A 25406-nucleotide genomic window follows, 5' to 3' on the forward strand; every position below is an offset into this window, starting at 1 on the left:
TTCAAGTCTACAACTTTCAGAGATTGTTGCAATTTTTGTGGGAAGTTTTTTTGTGGTTTTTGTTTGGTTTGGTTTGGATTTTTTTGTTTATTTATTTTTGGTTCTCGTTTTTTTGCCTGGTTGATTGGTTTGTTTCCCCCTTTGGATCAGATTCCCAGCACACTTCTAGATGCCATTGAGACAAAGTGATTTAGCTGCTTTCTTATTAGCATTCTTTCTGTCCTTATTACTTCAGTTCACTGATTTAGTGGTGGGTTTCTGACTTCTATTAGCAAGGTGTTTGTTGCAAACTTGTATATAGAAGTGCTTGTTAGGAGTCTTTATATAGTGATTGGAAATGTTGAAATTTTGTGTGTGAAATTTTTTTATATATGCACACCCTTTCAGTTTCTTTGTAACTTTTGATACAGAATTATAAAACCTGACTTGACTTCTGCATCACTCATGTAGATGGGTTGTGTAGGTAATGACTTGCTGTAGCACAGAAGAATGCTTATACGTGTTCATTAATTTTCAGGATGAAAACAGCTGTAAAAAAACGTTTTCTGTCTGAACATGACTTTGACTAAGTATTCTAATAGTATTTTTGCTGGTATGAATATCTTAAAATTAGAGATGCAGTGGTTTTTTTGTTTAATTATTATTTTTGAGGACTATCTAAGGCCACTAAACAACCAATAAATATTTAAATCAATTTATGGTCCAAATGGATTTATACTCCTTTTAAGGCTACATAGTAAGATTCTGAAACAAACGGAAGCTTCAAGGACTCATATGCTTTGGGTGTCCATGGAGGCAGCTACATAAGAGGGCAGGGGAAATGGTGTGGAGGATCCTCATCTTGAGCTTGATTGTTAGCTGGTTAATCAACAGTGCTTTAGTTTCCTCTGCTTAGTTTTTTTGTCCCTTCTCATTATGCAGGACAAATTTTGAAGGTAGGTGTTACATTTTTAGTAGCACAGCTGACTACTTAACTTGGAAAAAGCAGAGCTTTTGGAGGCACGGGCATTTCTTTAGTGTATGGGGAAGCTAATTTACTTGTTCAAAGTATATACCTGGATGTTATCTCTGTCCCCAAAATCAGTCTTGCCTTTATCCTTAGGTTGTCATGGTTGCAACAATGACATGAAAGATAAGTGTCTTCTACCAGCCAGCTGGACAGATGGCCTGAGTTAGTGTTTGTTTTCAGCTGTTTACCTGTGGATGTTGTTCAGAAACCACTATTTCTGCTAAAATCGTGGAGCACAATATGTAGCAAACCCTAAATGTGGTATTACCCTTATCACAAAAGACTGAACAGTTCGATTTGTACCATCTAGAGAAAGCTGCAGATGTTTTAAAATCACTTTGATTCTAGCTGTATTAGTCAAGTGTAAACATTTTCTTTGAAAGGGTATAGATAGCATTTTATCTTCCCAAAACAGAGTGAAATCATCTACATAAATTGACTGGAGAAAAATTATGCTTAGAGAGCTGAAAATCCCAAATTATCATCTGCCAGTCTACTGTTTGTAGGGGGTAGGATACTAAGTAAAAGCATTGGGAAGTAAGAGAGCAAGAAAACAATTTACATGAAACTAATAATTTATGTATTTGCTATTCATTAGTTTAATACTTGAAGACACTTTTTTTTTTTTCTGTTACCTGTCACTTAATTTCCCAGACTGCTGTGGTGCAGTAGTAAAAATGGAGAGCGACAAAAAATTCTGTGAGCTCCTTCAGAAGAGGCCTTCCCTGAGTAAAGGATGCAACTGAAGAAGCTGCAGAGTTTTATGATTATAAGCTTAAAGTCAGGCAGAATCATGGAAACATTAATTTTTCTTTTTTATTTTACTTGGAGACTAGAGATGGCTGAAGAGCTACAGGCTGATATTGCTGCTTGCTTCATTTTTAAAACTCATTTTAACTCCTGCTTCTGTTTAGGATTCAGCATTAATTTGACATAGTTAATGAAGCAATAGAGTTGCAGTTTGCAGCTTCAACCTGTCATGGTGGTTAGGTGGTTAAAACTTGCCTGTTGTTCTTGTGTACTGAGAAGGTTACGCATAGCTTGGATGAGAGTTCAGGATGAGGTAAAGTTTCGGGGCTCATTTGTATTACTTACTGTTAATGATCACTCTGCTTGCTTACCATGCCTTTGCCTAAGATTATCTTCAGAAATGCATAAAAAGCTGATCTAACAAAAGAGCCTTTGCCATTTGCATGCATGCGAATGAAATATTTAACTTGGCCCTGATTTCCCGCTGTCTGAATTAAATGAAATAAGCGTACTGGTTGTGATTTATCCCTTCAGTCTCCATTATTAGAGGAAAATAAGAAGTTGAGGCTTGTTCCCACACTTTCTCCATGTTATTTCAAAATAGGAAGATTGTGAGATTAATAGAATGGTTTCTGTGAGTGCTGTGATACCCTTGTTTTTGTTCATGTAAATAAATCTAGGCTGTCTACTTTAAATACTTACAAAATAGTAAAAGCTACCTTGCGTAAATGACAGCTGTGAAGATTACAGTTTGCACTTACATTAATCTAGATCATTGGACATGAAAAAGCCAAACTACCAGTCTGTGTAAAGGTTTCCTTCTCCTGTCATGGGATGAAGGATGTCGGATGGATTGGTTTTTTTCACCACATGTTTAAAACCCTTGAACTTTTAAAGCAAAACGTGCATGCTGAATTCTTTTTATGCTGATAATTGAAATGCAATTGCCTTGGGAAGTCTGCTGTGTGAAATAGGAGAAAGGCACAATGCATTAAGTAAGGGGTCTCATCCCAACTTTACATCTGACTGACTCCCTTTCCAGAAGGTGCTGTTCTCTGACGTGTCAGCCACTGAAGGGCACATGCAGCAACTCCTTTCCCCTGGAGAGATGAGTAGTGCAAATTTAGTGAGCTACCCGTACAGGTGGTCCACACTGCCCTCTGTAGTAGTTGCAGTCTTACTCAGGGGTCTTTCACCTGAACGGCAGTGGAACAAGAGCTCCTGACTGAGTTTCCAAGACACGATATGAGAAAGGCTGTCCACAAACATCTTCTCTGGAGAATAAATTTAGGCTGTGGCAAATTTTTGAAGGAGATAGGAATGGGGGAGGGTAAAGGATGTTGACAATTTGATGATTCCTTTAGTTTCCTTGTTGCCTTTTCTTCTAAGTTCTCACAAGTAGAAAAGAAAACCTAGGTATTTTTATTTTTGTCAAGGAAAAAATCTTAACAGTTTTGGGTGACCTCATTTTCTTTGTCCTCCAGCCATTAAATTTAGTTCTGCTGTAGTTGCATAAAGGCTTTAGTTATAAATTTATAAGGAAAATGTCAACTGGCTAGGCACAAAATTTGATCTCTCTCATTACATTAGACACTGCAGACTTCTCCACATACTGCTTACAACTCTAGAAAAAAATCTCACTGCATATGTGCAATTGAGTTATGACAGAACAAGGTACACATTATAGAATGGTAAGCACCAGTGCTTTTTGCAATTTTACTTTAGATGTTGAGGGAATCACTAGCATATTGGAGGGTAAAGTTTAAGAAGTTTGAGAGATACTGGTAATTTATTTACCTAAAAGAGACTGCTGATGGGCTTTATGTAGTTCAGAAGGGCTTCTCTTGAATGAATTGTATGAATTAGCAGAACTTGCATGTTTAAAATGCAAAAGTGGACTGATGTTGATCAAGCTAGTTAACTTTGGGAGTTTAGATTTGTGGGTCACTGATTAGCTCAACAGATTTGGTTATGTTAAAGTTGTTTCCAAACAAGACCTACTGCTGTTGATAGCACATTTGATGGTTGACCTAAACACTTCACTAACCCCCTTGTGATTTAGCATGCATAGTGTTTAGTTAGTTGTATTTCTCATTAGTTAGATGCTGAGAGGAAATGAGATTAACAGGTTTTATTTATGTTTTGGCAGATTATTGTATAACACTTTCTTGTACTGCTGCACTGCTAAGATGACAAAATTAATAGCTAATGCTGTTTTATTTTAAAAAGAAAAGCTTCTACTTGTTTCTTTGAGCAAATAGTAACATGATTTGTTACTATTTGCAAGTGCTAGCCATGTGCATCTTGCATTTCAGAGCTGCCACAGAGAGACTGAGATGTAAGATAAATACATTTTTCATTAATACTTCAATTTGACTAAACCTAAACTTGGAACAGCAGTCATAAGAAAATATTTATTTGTACTTTAGGAGCACAAAGAGCTCCCAAAACTGAAAATAATTTATCAAGTTGACATTATGCAAAATTGTCAGCTGTTAATAAAGCAGTGAGTTCTGCAGTAGAATAGTTCAAAATCCTAGAATGGAATTCCTTTCCAAAGTAATTGGGTAAAAGAAAAGTATGATACAGCATAGACCACAAAATACTGTGGCTAGTAGAGGTACAAATGAGTTCAGCTACAAAAGTATAAAGTTGGGAAAAATGCAGAGGAGATTGCAAATCAAGTTATATGTAATCTTATTGCAAACATAAAGGGAGATTTATGAATAAAAAATGCCGAATGATCTGCGCTCGGTACGTCACTTGCTACTTACAGGAGCAAAATTTGAATGGTGAGTGGGTGAGAGCAGGGTTGTTGCGACTGTACAAGCTGTGAGTAGTCATTTGAGCTCAATTCCAGAGGAAGCACAGAACAACTTTTTGTTGCAGTGGGTAGGTACTATCAAACTCCATTTTGGGGCACAAGCAGTAAGAAAGGACTCAAACTTTATTTTGCCTCTCATGTGTCGTTAGGAGGAGTAAGGATGATGCTGGAATGCGTAAGGCTGAAAGAGATTTGTGAGAAAAATAGCTAAAATTTCTCACTACACCTTGGAGCATGAAAATGGAAAAATATTACTTTACATTGATAGAAATCAGGAATCAATCAGTATTTTCAGCCTAGAGAGTATTACAGTCTCATCTTACGGATTTCTCTTGCTGAAGTTGTTTTTGTATGCTTTCAAATATTGAAAAGCTTAAGACTGTTATAAACCCACCTGAATTCTGATCATGGGTCTAATGTATTTTTTTTCTTCGTGAAAGTTGAGTTTTGATTTATTTACTGGGAAGGCCTCCTGTCTAGTTAGAGATGCCCTGAAAATAACATGATTGGGTTAAAATCAAAAAGAACTCTTAATCTTTTGGGGGTAACAAAGCAAACATAATTCTTGTAACTGAGTGTCCTTCACCAAAAGTCTAAATATAATAAATGATTTCAAAGCATTTAAACGACTTGTGTGTTAAACCCCATTGGCACTCAGGAGCCTTTGAAAATGTTAGGTTACCATCCATACTTACATAATGTGATCAAACAGTGATTGAAGGCTTTTAGGAATAAATCCAGAGCCAAAAATGTGGTAAAAATCTTAGTGGGGTGATTTAGGCCAGTAGCAGAGTCAGCATTTGATAAGCTTGCATATGGCTTGACCTAAGTGCATTTAAAATGTAGTTGTATAGTCCTTTTCTTTTAGAAAGCATGTATATGTTTAATATTGCACATGTTGGAATAAATAATGTAGTTTTACATATTAATCTTTTACCCAACTGCAAGGTAACAGCAAAAACTATTGCATTTGCAATCTTATAGTTTACATTCAGTCTTGTGGTAAAATTTCAGAACATCGAAATGAAGGAATGCCATAAAACAAGGTAACTAACCATAGTTCTGTCCGTAGTTTGCACATCTGAAAGGAAGTCATAAATACATGGTGACTTACTAATAGTTTTGAATATCAATATGAAATGTTTTTCGACAGCTGTGGACAGTAGTGTAGTTATTTTCATTGTAGATACAGAATAAATATTAAATAATTTCATAGGGCAGTATTTTTTTGACTTCTTACTGGCTACTCTTTTATGTGTTTAATTACTGGCAGAAATAATACTGTGTATGTAAAAAAATATATTTTCTCCATTAGTAAGATGCATCACTCCACAGTAATTTATTATCGTTTCTGATGACAAACTGTTTTGGAAGAAAAACATTTATCAGCATTATGTTCACATTCTAATATGAGTGGTTTTTTGACAGACCCTGTAGCAATATACCAAATTTTTGCTTCATTTGCCCTATTTTCAGTTTGGAGTTGGAAATTACTTCTGGTGTTTGTTGTGCTTCAAAAAGATACAGTAATTTTTCTTTGGGAAAGTTGCATGTGGGTTACATGAGTATGCTTGGGGTCTGCAAAATGGTCTACAAGGTTGAGGGAAATATTTGGAAATCCTAAATTAAGTAGGTCCATTCTGCTGTTGCGTATTAATTCCCGTACGAGTTTCTCTGCAGCCTCATAGTACAATATGTTTAAGTATCTCATGGAATCTAGGAGCCCTGGTAGGAACAAGATTTTTCCTGATTAGAGCAGTGAAGTAAATTGTTTGAAGTAGGGAACAAGACAGGATTACTGAACTCATTGACTAGTTTAGGGTGAACAATTTTGATGATGGTAATGGAAAAAAAGTTGTTTAAAATATACTTAAGTTCAGCTATGCTGTATCATCAGGTTCTCAAATTCCCATACTTCCCTGCTGAATTCAAAGAAGAGGTGGCAGGGCAAAGAGGGAAGGACAATAGCTGTCATTAGTATGTATTTTTAACATTTAATGCTATGAACTTAAAAGGAGTTTGGAATATTTTTGCTCTTGCCACCAGTGTTTGCCTTAATATATGCACCCAAAAAAGCCCCATAAGTTTCAGTGAGATGTGGATGCCTACACTGGATAAGAAATAGTCCTTGAGCCCAGTCAAGCTGTAAGCTTTAACATTCCAGGGTGTGATGGTTCATTCAGTACAGTTTCAAAAGCCTCAATAACTTGGAAGATGAGTCAGTAATGAAAAAACCACTTTATTCCATCCACACAAATTCTGCTTTTGTAATTAAATATGGTATCAATAAAATATAAAGTTTTCATACAACATAGTTTTTTATGGAGAAGGCTAATGTTTTTGGAGGTGTTCTACCTTCCCATAACCAGCCGCTGAATTATTTGAGCCATTTCTATAAAATCATACAGCTTTTTTTGTTACTGTACTGTAAATGCCAGAAGTACAGCTGCAATCACTGACCTTCAGCTGTATAATGGTAAGATAAAAATTTTCAAAACCTTTTGGCCTGATATATAAAGGACATTGCTTTGTATGTCAAGGAAACTTCACTCAAGAGTGAAGACCAGAGTATTCAACTGGTTAGTCCAATTCACAGGATTTTTATTTTTTTTTTTAAACCATACCTGTAATACTTCTGTTCCAACTAAAAGTGATGATTCAAAATAAGATGCTCATCTTTAAGGAACAAGAAACAGAACAAGGAAAAACAGATATGACAGTCAGTCCCTTTGGCAGGTGGGAGGAAGGAGGCAGGTAGTTCAAAAACTTTTTTTTTTTTTCCTCCTTTTGACTTTTTTGTCACTAGTATTGAGGAGGCTTCTGGACTGTGGTCTGAGATGAAATGTTCACAGTGTATTACAGGAACAAACCCTGCCCACATTGTGTGATCAGTTTTAGTGTAGATTTTATCAAGGAAAAATGAAACCTGTGGTGTAGTTATGGTTCTCTTGCACAGTACCGAAAGTGAATATAACTTTTATTCCTCTGAAACCACTAACACTGATGGTTGTTTTGCTGTAACTGATAGGGAAACTATGACAGATTAATTAGTTAAATGCAAGCTAGAATTGTATTTGCATCTTGAAGCTTTAGGAAAATGTTGATCACTGATTCACAACCAGTAAGAAAGTTTTAATAGCAAAAATAGTGTGAGATTGCTGGGGAGATGGGAGGATTTGTGATTTTTTTGGTGATTTTTGTTTTTAATTTCTTTTTCCCCAGAATGAATATTGCAACAGGGAAGAACATTGTTTTATAATGTTAAGGCATTTAATTTCAAATGTAAGGGCCTAAAGAACCATGTGGCTCTTGTGTAGGTTTAGAAAATTGTCCAGAGAAAATTACTTTTAAGCAATATATATTACTTTGTACTCTTATGTTATTAAAACCAAGAGCTGACTGCTTGAGCTTACAATTTCTAGTCAGTTTAGCATTTCCAGACAGCATGTTTCACAACATTAATATTATATTCATATAAATATACATATGTAGTGTATACATACATACATACATAAATATATATGTGTATATATATAAAACTTATATTGAAGCTGTGGACCTTAGTGCTTTCTTATTAACTTGGAACATTTAATCTGTATAGTTGACTTTAGTAAAGAAGCTATGTTATCTCTTTTAGACTTTGAGATATAGGGAAACAAAATTGGGTTATTTCTTATGTGATGTATAGAAAATGAAAAGCCTTATCAATGTTTAGAAATTCCAATAATTACAATTCTCAGATGACCCGCAGATGAAATTGGAGGAGAATATCATTCTGAAGTCTGAAAATCCAGCTCATTGAAAATCCTGAGCCACTTACCTTTTTAAAAAGACACTGTTGAAAGTGTCTTTCTTGCTTTTTTTTCAGTTGGTGTTTTAACCTTTACAGAGACACTTAAAGACTTTGAAATTTATTAGTAGAACTGTTGGGACTGTCAAACCACTTCTTTGCTTCTGCTGAATTTGTTAAGATCTCAAGAGCAGAAGGGGGAGCTCCTGCTGAGGGAGCAGGAAGTGAATTGAAATCTATGATGATGTTCACTTTGGCACTGGTCAAGCATTTTGTGAATGACTCTCTTATTCTGTTTAAATATAGTAAATATTCATTTGATGATAATACTTCCCAATGTGTTCATTTTCGCACCTTCTGATTTGTTAATTTTATTATACTGAAAAAAGAAGCAAGGAAAAATAGCCTAGAAACTTTGTAATGTGTGTAAAAAGGAGGCAAACAGATACATTTTTGTGTAGATTACTCAGATTTATTTTTTTTTTTTTAATACTGGAAAAATTTTCTGGGTTATTTTGCATATATGATACTGAATCCTGTAATAAGGTAAGTTACAAGATTTATCCTGTTTCTTTTAATACAGTATTGAGCGTTTCCCCTTCTATGAATAATGTGAAAGACCACCACATCAATAAGTGTATTTGGTTACTGTATGCTAATTGTGGTGAGTGGTATTTGTTCCCTGTAGATTTATTTGCGGACATTGCAGTCTGGATCATCGTGTAGTAGTGCCCAGTGCAGATGGCGTTCACTGCAGTCTTGCAATACTGGTGTAAGCAGGTTGTTATTTAACTTGGATTTTGTAGAGCTGAGGGACGACCTTCTGAACTTACCAGGTGTAAGTCCTACTGTCCTACTGTGACTTGCCCATTGGTACTGAAGTGTGGTAACCTGCTTCTGTAATACATTTCCTTTATGCAGTAAATTCTCTTTAGTGTTTCTGGTAGTTCAGCTGATTCAGTGTTTACAACAGCTGAAACCCTTGTGTGCTGATAGTTTGAGTTGTAAAATGTTTCACAGATGTTAGAGTACCTAGAGAATTATAAATGTTCTGTGCAAACTAGCAGAGATCCACAGAGTGTGCATTTTGTAACAGCAGAAAGGCAGTTAACTCCTGCTTGTGGGGTACTTTTCTGTGATGCCACATCATTTTGGGAGTGGTGGGTATAACCTATTAGGATGTTAGACGTATGGTATATTTTAAAGTATACAGTGTCATAACATTTTTTATTGAATAAACAGTAAAATTAATTTTCTGACTTTGGTTATGTGTGAAGGCCAAGGGGAAGTGAGCACCACCTAAAAAAGATGAGCAGTCTCTCCCTAGCTTCCTTTGCCATTTTTATATTTCCATGGCCAATCTTTTTTAAAAACTTTTTAAGCCAAGAGCTAAGCTGAGGTTTGGAGTCCAATCCACTTTCCCTTCATAGGTCAATTAGACACACTGGAACACTTTTCCAGTTCCTCACAGGATGTGCTCAAGAAAAGACAGGTGGAATATTTGCTATTAAATAACCTCCTGTATTAGTGAACAGTATGGGACACATCTGGCCTTTCTTAGAAACTCTTTCAATTTAACCCATACCTAACTCGTACCGTAAACTTCTCTTGGGAAAATAAGCAATTTTAAGAATGCTTAAGAATTATATTTAAAAGATATTTTCAAAGTTGACTGTAGTTGCATATGTGTCATAGCACCTGCATTGTTTCTTTTTCTCTTAATTCACTCTAATACCTTTAAGAAAATAGAGATTTGAGTTCTGATTAGAGTATGTTTTGGTAGATCTGACTGTCTTTTTAGCTCGTAACCATGTAAATAAGCAATAGAGTTTGATGTTCATGCCACTAGTTCAAATTTAACAAATCCTGGGAGTCTCCAGGTTTGGTGGGTGGTAGCTGGAAGTTCACCCATGGGTAGGTGATTTCAGCATGTTTGTGTTAGACTGGGAGCAGTGCTGATTGACAGCATAAGGAATGGTGTACAGTGTTTTGTTCTTTGTCAGGGTTAATAGCAGCAGCATTTCAAATGATGAGTGTGAGTTAAAATTATTTTCAAATAGTGAGTCCTTTAAGCCTGAGATGAGTGCACATTAAAATGTCACATCTTCAGCTGTGTAGTTTCTAATGTTCGTACTTTATAACTTTGATGGTCTATGCTCTGTTTAGAAGATAACACCTAAAATTTGAAAAGTGTGTATCCTGATGTTAGTAATGATCTAATACATTCTTTAGTTTGCATAGCTCTCAATTATTTACTAACATAGGAGATCATGCAATCTGGCATGTATTTGCTTGTTTTCCAGTCCCTTATACTTCAGCTGGTAGAATGAGTTTGCCTTCCCTCAATTTACGTCTTCCACCTATGCAAGCAGGTTATACATGTGAGGGTACTTTTTTTAACAGCTTCACGTATCAGAGTAGATTGTAGATTTAATAAGGAGGTCAAGTTTAGACTGAGGACAAAATTCTTCCAAGAGTTGTAATGAAGGTATTTAAAGCAAAATCAGGGTGGTTGCCTATAATGATCTGTGTTTCATTTTGCCTTTTTTTTTTAACCACCTCAGTAGTCATTTATTTTTTCGTAATTGCTCAAAACTGGTGGACTGGCTTATTCAATCTTTGCTAATGTCTTCCTCTTATATCCAGTTCAGTATTTTGCCTTGTTTTTTATGATGTCTGATCATGAGAAGATTTGGGATGGGGGGAGTAATAAGTAAAGAACTCTGGAGAAGAATGTTCCTGTTTGGGGGTTGGGGTTTTTTTTTTGGTTTTGTTTTGTTTATTACTATGGAAAAGACGGCTATATGGGGAAAGATACCTGAAAGATATCTATCAGTCTGTTCTTTTCCCCTGATCTTTCTTTTATCAGTATAGCTATATTAACTACCCAATTTGAATATTTGAGAATGAATTGCTATTGTTTCCTTTTAGAATTTTGAGAAATACATTTTTATGTGATGTTTTGAAGATGTATAGAGAGTTGAAAGATGGAAAAAGTAAGATAAACTTGGAATAATCTAGCATAAAAATGCCAGTGTTCCATTAGGAACAAGCACTGGCCTGATAGACCGAATTCATCACTGGTGCTTTCGGTCTGGGTTGGGTTTTGTGTATTGTGCTCGTTCTGTTTCAGTGCCTATGGAAGATACCTCATGATGTTGGCTTCTTGATCAATGCAGTAATTGTAGTAGTGACCATATAGCTCTGAAAGAGAAGGCAAAGATTATATTCGTCTATTTGAAAGAAGAAAGGAAAAGCATCTGTATAATTACTAATAGCATTTACATATTATGACTCAAAATACTTCTGTTTAATTGTATCCTTTTGTTTTGATGGTTTTGTTATTTACTGAGAAAGTTAAATGTGCAAACATACATATAGGCAGCTTTCCCATAACAGAGAGTTATTCTTTTATCAGGTGTTTGTTTTGAAGAACTTCAGTTTTTTCTGCTCCAGTAATGTTTGACTTGTTAGACATGACAAGTAGAGCTCTGTAACAAAGGACTTTATTTTATAATTTTGATGCTCTACTAGCTTTTGAGAGAATACATATGGCATAGTACTTAAACCAGACTTTGTTAGTGTGTTTTGTTAATGCTATGCAACAGCATTTTTAAATCAGTTTACATAACTTGTCCTTTTAAATGTTATTTGACATGCACACTGCGGTCTTGGAAATGCTTTGAAAGCTTTTTTTTTTTTTCCCCCGTCATTCAAAAGTTCTAACAGTTCTAAGCCATTATGTTGCCAGGCTTTTTAAAGTACATTTTTGCCACAGAAAAATAACTTTGATTTAAAAAAAAATAATGCTTCCCTACACTTTTGCTGCACTTAAACTGGGCAAGAATTTAACATTTCCCCACTTTCAATTCTAAATCTAGTGGTTCAGGTCAGAAATGTTTCAGAAGGCTTTCCTGTCAAGGTTTGATATATAATTAGCCATACCTTTAAGTCAGGGGACAAAATGAATACTTTCTTGAGGTTTCTTCTGGCTACTTTTTTTCTAAGAATGTTTTACTATTTAGTATTTATTACTGATCCTGTAGTAAATGGAATAACACAAATGGAACAGATTTTTGAGTGCTGCTTATCAGGAGAGCGTTCATTGGAGTGTCTGATCTGAAGAAAAAGATGAAGTTGATATAATCTCATATTGTAAATCTCAAGATGATGCTTGTGTTGTCATAGGACAATGTTAGTTATTACCTGCAGTACACAGAAAAAATAATATCCTTGAGGAATTTGTGGAAGTGGGGTAGATCACAACTTTTAAATTTTATTCCTACTTCACTAAAGGCCTCATGGACTCTCTTAATACTTAGTATTTCAACCTTTTTACTGTCCTTTAAATAGTAGGCTACAAATCTTCATGAAAAAGATTTTGAAGAGTTGGCAGGGGAATATTTGGTGTATGATTTTGCTGCTGAGGTTCTTTTTTTTCCAAAGGAAGTATAGAGATGTGTATTCATGGCAATATGAACCATTTAGCCTTGGCTGGAGGGCAACAATGTTGTAAGCTCAGCTAGAAACCCAGCTGAATGAGATTTTACTTCTTACAACCTGACTTAGATAGTTTAGATGCGCTGGATTCTTTGCAGTTTAAGAATTATTGGAGAAGGCTTTAAATTGAAACTCTATCAGTGTTTTTATGTCAGAACCCATATGTTTTGTAAGACTAAGGAGCTACTTTACTGTGTATTTTCCGTATTCTCCTCTCTTGTGTGTTTGTGCTCTTCTCTGGACTAATTGTCAACAGAGCACTTCAGTGTCTTTGTATATTTAAAACATAAAAAGTGTTTCAGTCATAGAGTTTTAAAAGGATGCTTTAGTGAAATTGAAAATATTATAAATCAGGATACAGCTGCTCCATTGGGTGCATCAGCATATCTTTTGAGTGTGGAAAACTGCCAGAAGGGCATTGCACTAGTACACTGTACTGTTCATAAAGTTTGCCCTCTATTTCATTTCAAATTGAGGTATGAACGTGTGGCTCACTAACTGAAGCATCATTTTCAGCAGCTTACCAAAAATCTTGAAATTATAAGCAACATATAAATTGCTAGTGGTGAAAATGAGGAGCCCAAAACCAGAATACTCGTATTTTTCAAGGAAAAACCCCAGAAGTAGTTGTAATAATAAAAAAACCTCTTACTGATAACACTTTTCTAATTGAACTAGAATTCTTAACACTGAGTGTATGGGTATAGAACGGGTGAATTAGAGGATATTGAATACTGAAGTAGAGGATATTGAATGCATTTGTGGGATATTTAATTTAAGATTTTAGTTCACTTAAATATCTGTTTCTGAACGCCTGTTACTGCTTCTGGTTGCCAAGTTCTCTATAGGTCCACCTACATTTGACATGCTCCACTTCTGCTCTTTTATTTTAAAGGAATTTGGCATACATCATTCATGAAGAATAATTGAGCTGCCTCAGTTTGAAAATATGAATAATTGTTTAAACTGCCCAAAAAACCTTGCCTGTATTCCCTTAACAAGATCATAAATTATGGAGGACTTATAAATATCAAATATGCAGCATATATGAAATCAATGAGGTGACTTCTGATTTAGAAAAGTAAAATGGCTTTCTTCAAAAGCTCATGTACTTTCAAAGGACAATTGAGGGTCTTATTAACACAGCCTAGTTAACCTCCCTCCTGCACAAGGTGAAGCGTTACACACTCTAAGCAAAAGATGAAACGTGTAAGGGAAATACAGAATTGGATCGATTTCTTTTAATGATAACTAATTCTTCTAGTCTGGTTGGATAAAAGTAAACATATGTGCTCTGTGGTTTTGCTTTTGCTGTGTGCCAGGATTCAGCTCGGAGTGAACTCTTGGCAGAGTTATAAGCCTTTGAAAATTGCTTTATAATGGAAATGGTGACAGATCATTAACTACAGTAGTATAAGTGCATTGATTTAACATGTGTATAGTTGTCTTAAGTTGCAAAATACGTGACGCAGTATGTGCTGAATGCATGGGGAGTATCTTTGTAGTTTTAACTGATTAATGACATTATTCATATTATGTTAATCTTTTTCGAACATACGGCCCCTGACAGTGTTGGACAGGTATCATTCAGGGGCTAAGATATGTTTGTACTGTAGTGACACTGTGATCCCACTATAATTGCTGTATGGGAAGGGGACCAGGAAGCATTTTATAACATCATGCATTTAATCACCAATGCAATTACAGTGCCACTGGAGTAGATATGTTTTCCTGCTACCAACTCTTAGGAACTTCTGAATCATAATGAATCATTACTAGATAAGCTGGAAAACCTTGTTTCCAGTAAAAAATGCAGAATCTGGGATTTTGCAGTCACACCTAATTAGCATCTGAGGCTTAAATGTCTTTAAAATTAAATGTCTAATGTACGTATGCTATATGAAAGCATTTTTTCTCCAAAACCCTTATTCTTCCATCATCAGAAGACAGATGAACAAAAATTATTTTCAAGAATTATGATTATTCTAGTGTTGTTTTTCAAGCATTGAGGAATATATACCCATACTAGAATCTTTACTTATTTTTACTCTGATGCAGCTGCATGATTGTTGTCATTGGTGAGCACCTACACTAATAATACTAGTTCACCATTACTTTAAAAAGTGTAGGCAGCATGCTAATAAAGGTGCAACTGAGCATTTTGTATTGCCCTTTGGCACTTGTGTAGAGTAAAGCTAGTATTAGTTTTTAGTGTTTCTGGTTTGCCTTTTTTTTTCATCTTTGAGATGGGATGACGAAGCTATGAAGCACCTGACCCGCTGCTGGAAAATGGAGGATTTTGTTACAGACCTTCATTATTTATTAGGTGTGCCTATCTAAGTTTCTTGGCAGAAGGTTGTTTTTGGAGACTATCTTAAGATCAATCAAATTTCAGCATGCTTCTTTTTAACTCCCTTTGGCTGCACAAAATTTCCACATGTAACTTGTTCTTCAGATTGAGATTGTCTTTTTTGATCCTGTCTGTTCTGTTCAACTACTGTACATCTCACAGCCTTTGAGATTTATGACTAGAATTCAGCTGCATTCTCTGGATGTGGTTTTGTATTGATAGTCATTTACTGGGAGAGGGGGAAGGAAAACCAAACTTTCAGTGAAGACAGGGTGGAATGCGCATTGATTTGGATGGTACCTTGCAATGGTACTGTCAAATGGCAAGGAATAAAAGGAAAAGATAGTAAGATGGAGCATAAAATTGAATAAATAACATCGAGTACTCTTAGTGGAGTAGATAAGGCCACTCCGCACCTTTATAAGAATGTACTGGAAGTACCATATGAAAATAGAATGGGGAAGCAATCTCTTCAGTTTTCTTGATTAGTTACATATCAGTTGTGCTGTAGGGTATGAACACATATAGGGTTTGAAGTATGCGATTTTTGATATTTAATGACTCTTGCTGGCTCAGACTTTGCATTATGGACCTTTAACTGGAGATGCAGATGTCCATCTCACCGAGGTTGGGACCTTTTGGTGGTCTGTGTGCGCATCTGTCTGAATGCTCTCGTAGTTTCCTTTGCTGTGGCGATTTGTAGGCACGACAGTGCAAGTGAGGGATGATGATCTGAGTAGCCTCAAATGTGCATTTTATTTTTTTTTTACCCTTACATGCGATTTATTTCCTGCTAAAAGTATAAATACGTTATAACTTCCAGGATTTCCCATTTCTACAAATTTCTTTCACTTCCAAAGTCCCCATGTTGTTAAGGGAGCGTTTTCTTTCTTTGGCAGTGGGGGCAGTTTTAATACCCGCACTTTTTTCAGACTGAACCCTGTGGATCGGTTGCGTGCAATCACTCTGGAACCTCTTGGGTGTTCCATCTGCCTTGAAGTATCCTCTGCCTCTAATTTAGTGTGCCACTTGACCTTCTGAGCTTGCTTCACCTTGTGGTTTCCAATCTACATAATAATTTTGTGTCACCCTTTAGTTAAATGGTTTCTTTTTGACAGAAAGAAGTACCTTCAAAGAGGGTTTAACTTTATATTCTACCTCAGAGATAATACCATTCTATTTGACTTGATTTATCTATAAATATGAATATCTTTCTGAATACCAGTTTAAATTATGTACAAGCGGAGATTATAAATTATCAGTATAAAACCGGCTTACTAGGGTTATTGTACATATATATGTGAGTAATTCTGGATTAGGTGCTGTTCAGCATGAACCTGAGTTTTATGGGGAAAATCTGGGAATTACTGTAAGTCCAGTTAAAAACCAGGATGGTTTGATATCTGATTCAGAAGCATGTCGAATATCCCAATCTAACTGTGACAGAAGGGTGTAGAAATGTTGGGTCTCAGCCTAAAGACTTGCCATCTAAAACACACAGTTCTCACTGCCAGGACTGACTTTGAATTCTAGCTTTGCTGTGCCTTATTCACCAGTACAGTGATGATTTTACTCTGTGTTCCTAGAAGCAGGAATTGTATTCCCTTCCCTAAGTTACCTGTGACCATCTTTTTCCTATGAAGTGGGAATAGAAGGCTGTGTCATGACCAAGACTGATATTTCAGAACTTTGAGTGTTTCAAATAAAATTTTCTCTAGAAATAACAGATATTACATATGTATGATATATTTGAGAAGGTTATCAGGAACAAAGAAATTGTATATGTTTGTGTTCCTCCTTGGCACTATGAGCTTCGGTGAATTCTGGACTCGCTGAGAAATAATTAATATAAACCAGCGATGTGGTTAACAAGATGTGCCTCATGAGAGAACAGCAATATGCAGGCTTGCTCAATTTTAAGTCTGGTGAGTGAACCCTTGCCTGCTGTAAAGAGGAAATCCTGCCAGTGAGATGAGGGATTTGTAGTGTAACAAAGAGCTATCGAACTTGACAGACAGTGATATGAATCTCAGATAATACCTAGTAAGTTTGGTATATGTAAACTGCGTAATGTGTTTTCTTTATAAAGTTTTTCTCTAATTAAATATTGCATTTTCAAAAAGAAGCTATTGTGATCAGTGCTGTTACTCTATCTCTAATAAAAATGCTCTCTTTTTAGTTATAGTATAATGATGATGTATCTGCACTCACATAAGTTGCTGTGTAAAAGAAACTAAGAGAAAAAACACTCAAAAGTTTAGATTCTCATGGTAGGTAGCAGCCTCAGACTGACTTGGATGCCCTGAAAAGGCATATAAAAGATTTGGGGAGAAAGTGATCCTTGAAAATATAACAGTGACCTGAAGTTATTTAGCTCACAAGGTCACTTGTCCAATAGCGCTGTCCTTTCAGAAAATCTGGTGGGTTTTGTGTGTTAGAAGTAAATGGCATTTTTTTTTCTTTTTTTTCACATAGCTGTATGTTGTGTTTGCATCTGCGTTTTCCATTGTTGGTGTGCTTTTAAGTAAATATTATATGAGGCTTTGGATTGATATTTAACAACTGAGATGGTTGGTTATACCACTATTGTCATTGCCCATTCTAATGTCATCAATATGAACCAGCTGAACTCTGCCTTTCTTTTTCTTTGCTGCCCCTGGGGTTTAATGGCTTTGCAGAGAAGCTCCTGCCTGGCATACTGAGCTCCTACAGAAGGTCTAACCCATAAGCAGTGAGTACTGAACTGCAGCACACTAATGCTGTAGGTGTTGACTCACTGTGCTGTTTTTAATTGCAGTTCTGTTGAAGGTAGATAATCTTTGCAGATATTGAATCTTTGGGTATCTACCAATCTGATGATATATTTGTATGGCTACAAATGCTGATCTGCTTTTCTTTTCCTGGGAATTAACTTTTCTTCTGTGCACATACTGTTTGCATTTAAAACTAGCTTTCATGTGTCTGTGGCTCTTGCTATAGCTGGCAAATGCTTATATCTCAAATCTGCAGTGATGTGTGTTCTTTTAGAATTCTTGAGCCTGATGTAAACCAGCTTTCAAATATGCATGAATTGAAAAGCATCTGTAATGTTTCGATGTGACTAATGCTAAGATATGATTGACCAAGTCTGGATTTACTTTTTTACTGGAAAGTCATTCAAAATAACCCTCTACAAACTCTGTGGGGAGAAAAAATTTCTATAATCCTGATATGTATGTTCATTTGTGATATAATTGCTTTGAAAAAATTGTCAATTTTTTTCTCTCAAGATAGCAAGCAGTTTTTTATAATTTGTGTTGTTAAGGTACTGATCTCCTCTCAAAATTCCATCCGTGTTTGGCTGGAAATAGAAAACAACTGTTTTGATTGTCTCAGTTGTTTTTGTGTATGCATATTTCTAAAGATAAAGGTGCAATTAATTTGCCTAAATTATATATTCCAGCTAGAGCTGCCCTGAGGAGGCAAAAAGGTCTCGTCTTGTCTGTCAATAGGTACTTTCAGATCTGCTCAGGACAGCTTTAATACTTACATGTAATGGCAGAGCTAGTTCAGGAATGCTGAACAAGTCAAATATTGGCTGGTGTGCACAGAAACTGGATTGTTCTTACTTAAAGACATTTCAACACTTTCAAGAATATTCTCCAGGTCACTTTGTGAAGGAGATGTGATATTAGAAGAGAGCTTTTGTAAACTAGGAGGAACATGTTCTCCCATAGAGTTTTGCTCTGGGTATTTTCATGGTAGCCCTAGGGAGGTCTATAGCCATATATATATATTTTTTTTTTTTTTTTTTTTTTTTTCTGTGAGCATACTGAGTTTTTGAGGTTGAACACTTGCAGCATAATTGCATAGATAACTTTGGAGACATCTGGGAGGCTTAAGATATGGTGTTGCTCTCCAGCTGTTTTTCTCTCAGCTGAAGGTTGCTGCCCTCAAAGCTGAGCCACTCTAATGGATCATATGAACTGTCCTAGTCCATGTCAGTGCAGAGCCAGACAGGTTATTTTAAATTACTGCTGGATACAGCTGAGGGTAGTAATGAACAGCTTGAGGTAATAACTACTTAAGCCATTCCAGCTAGACTTCAAGAGCACATATGTCTGTGTCCTTATAAGTACAATACTTTAATCTCTCCATTGCTGTATTGTATTCAGGATTTGTCAGGACTGCAGAGCTGTTGCCAAGGGAAGTCTGATATTTAAGTGGAATGTATTGGTGCTTCCTGTCTATCATCATACTGCAGTAGAAAGATTTGAATAATGAATGTGTAACATATACGTTGAATGGTAAAGGAAGATTATTTTCATATATGAGGTAAATGTGTGGAAATCATGTTTTGGAAACTCTTTAAATTGGAAAGAGATTACCACACGAAGTCTCTTCCCTGACTCAGTTTCTAGTTCAGCTGTTTTCAGCCACTTATCTTTGATTCTTAGCCATATAAGTTCTTACCCTCTCTGTGCCCTTTCCATTCCCCAAAAACCTTCCCTGTATTGATTAGAAATATAATGAATTTTTTAGCTCTATTTTTTTTTATTTTTTGCCCAGGTCCAGCAAGACTATGAATCTCTGTTCCAAATGCTTTGCTGGTAAGTGCAGTAAAAGGTTTTGTGTTTTTGTTAGATTATTGAAACCACATTGTTGGCATCTCCTTTAGGATTTGTGCATGGGTTTCTCTTCTTTCAGTGTGTATATGTAATCAGGTTTTCCTCACTTCGTTGCTTCATTTCTTTGCTAATCAAGAACCTCTTGTGTAAATGTACCCATCAAACCTTGTTCTTGAAGTTTATGGAATTTTGGTAGATCCTTGAACTACGGAGCTCCACTGCCAGCACAGCTCCTGTATGGATGATGTGGCTTTCAGAATGTCTGAATTGTAATTTGGAATTTCATAGAATTATTTTATAATAACCTCTGTTATATAGAATGGATAAAAAATGAAAAGGAAAAGTTGGTATAGAATGCCTTGTTTCTTTTTACTTACAACCCTTGAATGTTAAATCATCAGTAGCTCATTGGTAGGCTAATTCTAATTACTGCATATTATTTCTTATTGTAAGGTCATTGCTTTTGTGTAAAATCTTAGGAATTGTTATTGACCGTTTCCCATTACCATCTTTTAGCTTTGCCTTTCTGAATTTTTTTTTTGTATTATTTAATATTGTAAACTAATTTTTAATTTTAATTAAAGTCCTGTTATAGTTCATGATTTGTAATTTGTCTTGGGGGAACCGATACAATTTTAAAAGGATCAGCATTTTTATTAAACTTTAAAGCTTTTTCAGCATTTTTTTAATAAAAAAAATGAATTTTGACTCATAGATTATAGATCTTAGGTTCAACATCACTTCGTTAAACAAACGCATGGGAAATAAAGATTGTCTAAGGTTGTACAGCAAAATGATGCATGTATTTCTCTGGCTGTTTTCCAAAACCATGGGTCACTGGAATGGTATATTGAAAAAAGTGTAAGTCCTTTCTTGTGCTCTTTTCCTGCTGACCACAGTCACAAACAAGTTACGAGGTCTTTGATTTGATTCAGTGAGACTGATATGTTTATATTAGCACTGTAAAAAGCTTGTGTTTGTGTACCTCAGAAATGGGGGTGTTCTGAATCCGAGACATCAAAATGACCCATCCCTCACATTCTCAGTTTAGCAGAGTACCCAACACTTCTCAGACAGCAGACCAGGCATTAGGCAAAACATCTTTTATTTTGGTTTTACTGGTTTGGATTTTTTTTGCTTGCTTGGAATTCTGTTTCTGTTTAACAAGAAGAAAAGTTCTTGTCTTCTGTTCTGCAATTCTTCTGAAGCTCCATTACTTCTGATAAAGTTAATTTTTTTCTGTTGTAAAATTGCAAGATGGTACACAAACATTTGTGTGATTGGGGACTGTGGGGGTGGGGGGAAGCAAAAGAGTTTATGTTTTTCAATTTCCAAGACATTCCTTAGAACCTGTTTATTTTAATGAAATAAGTTCTTGGAAGAATTTGAGTAGCTTAAAAAGCTACTAGTAGTTGGAATAAAACAAGGTATTGTAGGAAAAGGCAAATTTACTCCATCTTTTTTTAGACCTTAACTATAGTTCCTTCAACAAGTAGTATTGAAATAACCAGTTCTGTTGGAGTCATAACTTGAAACCTCTCAATGTCATCATTCCAACATAAAAGAATTTTTCTATTTTTTCTTTTTTCCTGATGTTACTGAAAATATTTTTGGCGTATTTTTTATACTGGGTTTCCAGCCACATACAGAAATAGAAAGATGTATACTCTTGTTTCTGACACCACAGATAGCAAGATTTTAGGCAAGTAAGGTGTTGAAGATGTTTTTCACTGTTTCAGGCACTCCAAAGAAAGGATGTGAAAAAAGTTCCTCTTTTTTAATATGGCAAATTATTTATTCAAATGTATTGAAGCAGGTTTGTATGTGAGGGAAAATTGCAAAATATGATTTCTCTTGACCATTGTTTCCTTTCTCTTTTATTTCAGAAAAAAGAAATCCACACAACGAAAAAGGTTAGTAACTTTTTACACTTTTTGTTGGTTTTTTTCAAGGAGAAGGGATAGAATCCAGTCTTCCTGTTATTTAAAAAATTAATTTGAGACAAACACAGCAGGAAAGACCTTACATTTGTGTAAGCATTACTTTTTTATACATACCAGAGGAGAAGGGCAACAAGGGATGAAAACATTGTTGTGTTTACAGTGCAATATGATTTATTCGTGGAGCCTTCCTATCTTAACAGGTTTTTCAGACTTTCTGAACTATGTTCAAGTCTGTAATATGTGGTTGTGAGCTGTTCTTTGCTTCTGCCCTTCCTGACTTCCCCATTGTCCTGGTTCCAGCCAGGTCAGGATTAATTTTTGCAGTAGCCAGGAGCAGCATGGCTGGGACCTGGAGGTTATTCCATTCCACCTCATGTCATTGCCAGGGGTGGGGGAAATGGACTCATTTCCAGGGAGAAAGGGTTCCTTCCGTTTGAGAAAACGTGGCAGAGAGAGTGGCCGGTTCCAAGCAATCCTATGTGAATTGTTTACCTATCTTGTACATTTATTATTGGTATTGTGGCTGTTACTGTGTGTTTTCTTACCTTATCGAAGTCTCCAGTAAATGTTCTTATCTCAATCTGTGATCTTTACCTTTTGTGCCTCCAGTTCTCTGCTCCAGCCTGCCACAGAGGGAGAGGAAGGGGGAGGGGGAGTGAGCGGCGTGGTTTGGAGTTTCAGTGGAGAATGTTCCTAAACCACAACACCCATCCCTTGGGAAAAAATGGTCATAGTTTGATATCCATTGTATTAATCAGCACAGAATTTGATCAAAGAGCAATTGCCTGTCAGTTTACCTTACTGTTTGACCAAATGCTTCTGATTTCTAAATTTATTATCAAAATAAATTCACTGAATTTTCACTCCCATTTGTCCAAAGATGAAACAAACAGCAAAAACAACCAGATTATGTAGCAGGGAGGCCGGCATTCCTTGTTTTGGCTATCTTCTGTACATTTTCTTACATTAAATGTGGGAATACTGTTCACAATTTATTATAGAGATTAAGTTGTTCAGTTTTCTATGGCAAGAATGAACTGCATACTGCACAGATATATGCAGCCATTTGCCCAGAAGTGCCCAATGTTTTGGCCTAGATCTAGAAGGTTCAGTAAGCTCTTCTGTACAATCACAAATTTGCTGTTCATTTGCCCCAGACTAGCTCTTGGCTTGCACGTGAAGGTTGATAAATACTGTAGAGGAGCTTGAAGTTAGCTGTCCTCTTCAGCCCTCTTTGCCGCCTCTTCTGAGAAGGAATACCTGATTTGTTTTACTTTAGCCCTGTAAAAGCAACAGACTTTTGTAATATTCAAGAGCTTCTCTGAAATAATTTCAAGAGAATTGTACTTCTGCAAAGTGCTGTAACATTGTCTCCAATTCAGTGCTGACTGTGTGCTATCAGTGCCTCAAAGTCTCCAGATACAGTACAAATGTAATGCTACCTATTAAAGTGCTTCAAATTAAATATGCTCTTTAGATGGTTAAGACATAGTTGCTTCAGACTTTTCATTCATTGAGAATACAAATACAATAAAGTGGTGTTTTGGGGTTTTTTAATCAGAATATAGGCTGATGAGTGAAAAAATGCACATTACAGCCAGAGTATCTCCCTTAATGACAACACATCTTTCACTAAGACTGCAATGTCTCTTCTTTCAGTATGGTAAACTGTGAAATTGGAATGATTAAAATACAGGACAGTGATGAGTGAAATTTTTCAAAAGTACTCTTATGAACATAACTTTGCTCACATTGGGTTTATGGAAGTTTTAATATCACCTTCAGGTAGGGGCAATGTTTGAGTACCTTTTGAAACGTCGCTTTTATAAAGTAGGGTCTTTCAGGCAGGAATTCTACGTTCGTGGAAACAACACCTGGTACCTCAAGAACTCAATTTTAGTTGGAACCTCTGGGAACAGTCACAGAACAAACTATTATAGAGCAAGAACAAATATTTAAATACAGAAAATGGTGAAACTATACTTTCTACTTAAATGATGCCAAAACCACATAGTCTGCCTTTAATCCATTTGATTGTGATCTTAGAAGGTTTAGTGCATTGGAAAGAGGGGTGCAGGAAGTGGATTTCAGCTTGTTCAATAGTATGTGAAGCTGAAGGTAAGTGCAGCAGGAAGGTTTGATGGACAGATGCACTTGGAAAACTGGAAGAAGATAAAGTTATGATTAGAGTATTCATGGATTTGTGAATCAGATTAATAGCCCTTCTGTCTCAATGTGTAATTGAAACTTCTAGAAGTGGGTTTCATTTCTTAATCCAACTGTACAATATTTATGTTCACATTCTGCAAAATGCTAGATCAGCATCATTGAAATTGAGAAAATAATTCAATGATATAAATCAAGAATTTTCTGAGTTTTAAGGGCTTTACCGTTACTGAACTGTTAGTTCAGTTTTATTTTTAGATTTAAATAAAGCATTTTTTTTTACATACTGTTTTCTTGATGAGTAAAAAAAATTACAGATTTTTAATCTTCATCTAACAAGCAGAAAATCAGTATTGCTGGAAATGCATATGTATTTTCAATGTGTATGTTTAGCTCTATGCTAGGTTATGAAATTTTGTAACCTTTTATTTTCCTGAATTGAAAAGATCTAATAAGGGTGTGGGAAATAAAAATAGATAGTAATATCTGCTATATAACATACCTGAACTCTTACTGTAGAGTTATTTCATATTTTTGTGCATCTTAAACATCCTGCTTTCTTGAGCAGACCTTTATTTTGTCATGCTTAAGTCATACACAGTTTTTGAAGCTTACAAAATTGGGACTTTTATGTGGCTCAGAGTTACTGAATAACAATTTCTTTTCTCTTGATTTTTGTAAATCTTGGGAGCTATTTAGAACTTGTCTGTTATTACTGCCATGTCTGGCAGTAATAACACCTACTCTAAGCATGAGCTGGCAAAAATCAGTGTTCCTGCCGAAATAGATTTTGCTGTTAATTAACTGCTAATTTGATCTTTAGTCAAGCTTTCAGCTTGCTTTCTGGAAACCTTTTCAACTGGTGTATCTTGCATGTTTCTAGTTCAAATTTTGGGTTTTTTTTGCTGTATCCTATTGTACGATAAATGATAAATTATGCCACCAAGCCTTACAGAGTTCAAGAAGCATTCGAATGATGCTCTCGGGCACATGGTGTGACTCTTGGGGATGATCCTGAGCAGGGCCAGGAGTTGGACTCAATCATCCTTGTGGGTCCCTTCCAACTCGGCGTATTCTGTGATTCAGCCCTTCTGTTCATAAAGTTTTCAGTCCTAAATGAATGATTAAAAATCTGTTAGGTTTGCATTTTTCGTATGCTTGTAATTTTCAACATGAATCCACAAGTTTTAGTACTTTGTTGGAAAAGCAGTGAACATTTTCAGAAGTTCGAAAACATCACTAAAGAATTAGTTTTCTTTATTGCTGCACAAGATGTTTCTTTTTTCAGTATGGTATTCCCTTTGTTGGCTCCTGATGGAAACCAGTGCCTCAATATGTTGCTTCATTAGGCTACAATTTGTTGCTGTATTCATCTCGGTCTTTGTATTTTGAAGTACATGGAGTGCTTGCTACAAAAAACATCACTCACTGGCTAGAGCTTGAAAGCAGTCAGGCTTCATCTTCTCA

At 35.8% G+C, this 25406-nt stretch overlaps 1 protein-coding gene across 2 annotated transcripts in view; it reads left to right on the forward strand.

Moving 5' to 3' along the window:
• ZFAND3 (zinc finger AN1-type containing 3) overlaps positions 1-25406 on the forward strand; it is a 134665-nt gene that overhangs the window by 11379 nt on the left and 97880 nt on the right. For both annotated transcript variants that reach the window (XM_027735021.2, XM_039389482.1), the window contains exons 2-3: positions 19772-19812; positions 21717-21743. In XM_027735021.2, the coding sequence (XP_027590822.1) occupies positions 19772-19812; positions 21717-21743 (68 nt within the window). The remainder of the gene's footprint in view (positions 1-19771; positions 19813-21716; positions 21744-25406) is intronic.

This window comes from Pipra filicauda, unplaced genomic scaffold (genome assembly GCF_003945595.2).
Source record: "Pipra filicauda isolate LSUMZ 115617 unplaced genomic scaffold, ASM394559v2 scaffold72_size3293161_pilon, whole genome shotgun sequence".
NCBI lineage: Eukaryota > Metazoa > Chordata > Aves > Passeriformes > Pipridae > Pipra > Pipra filicauda.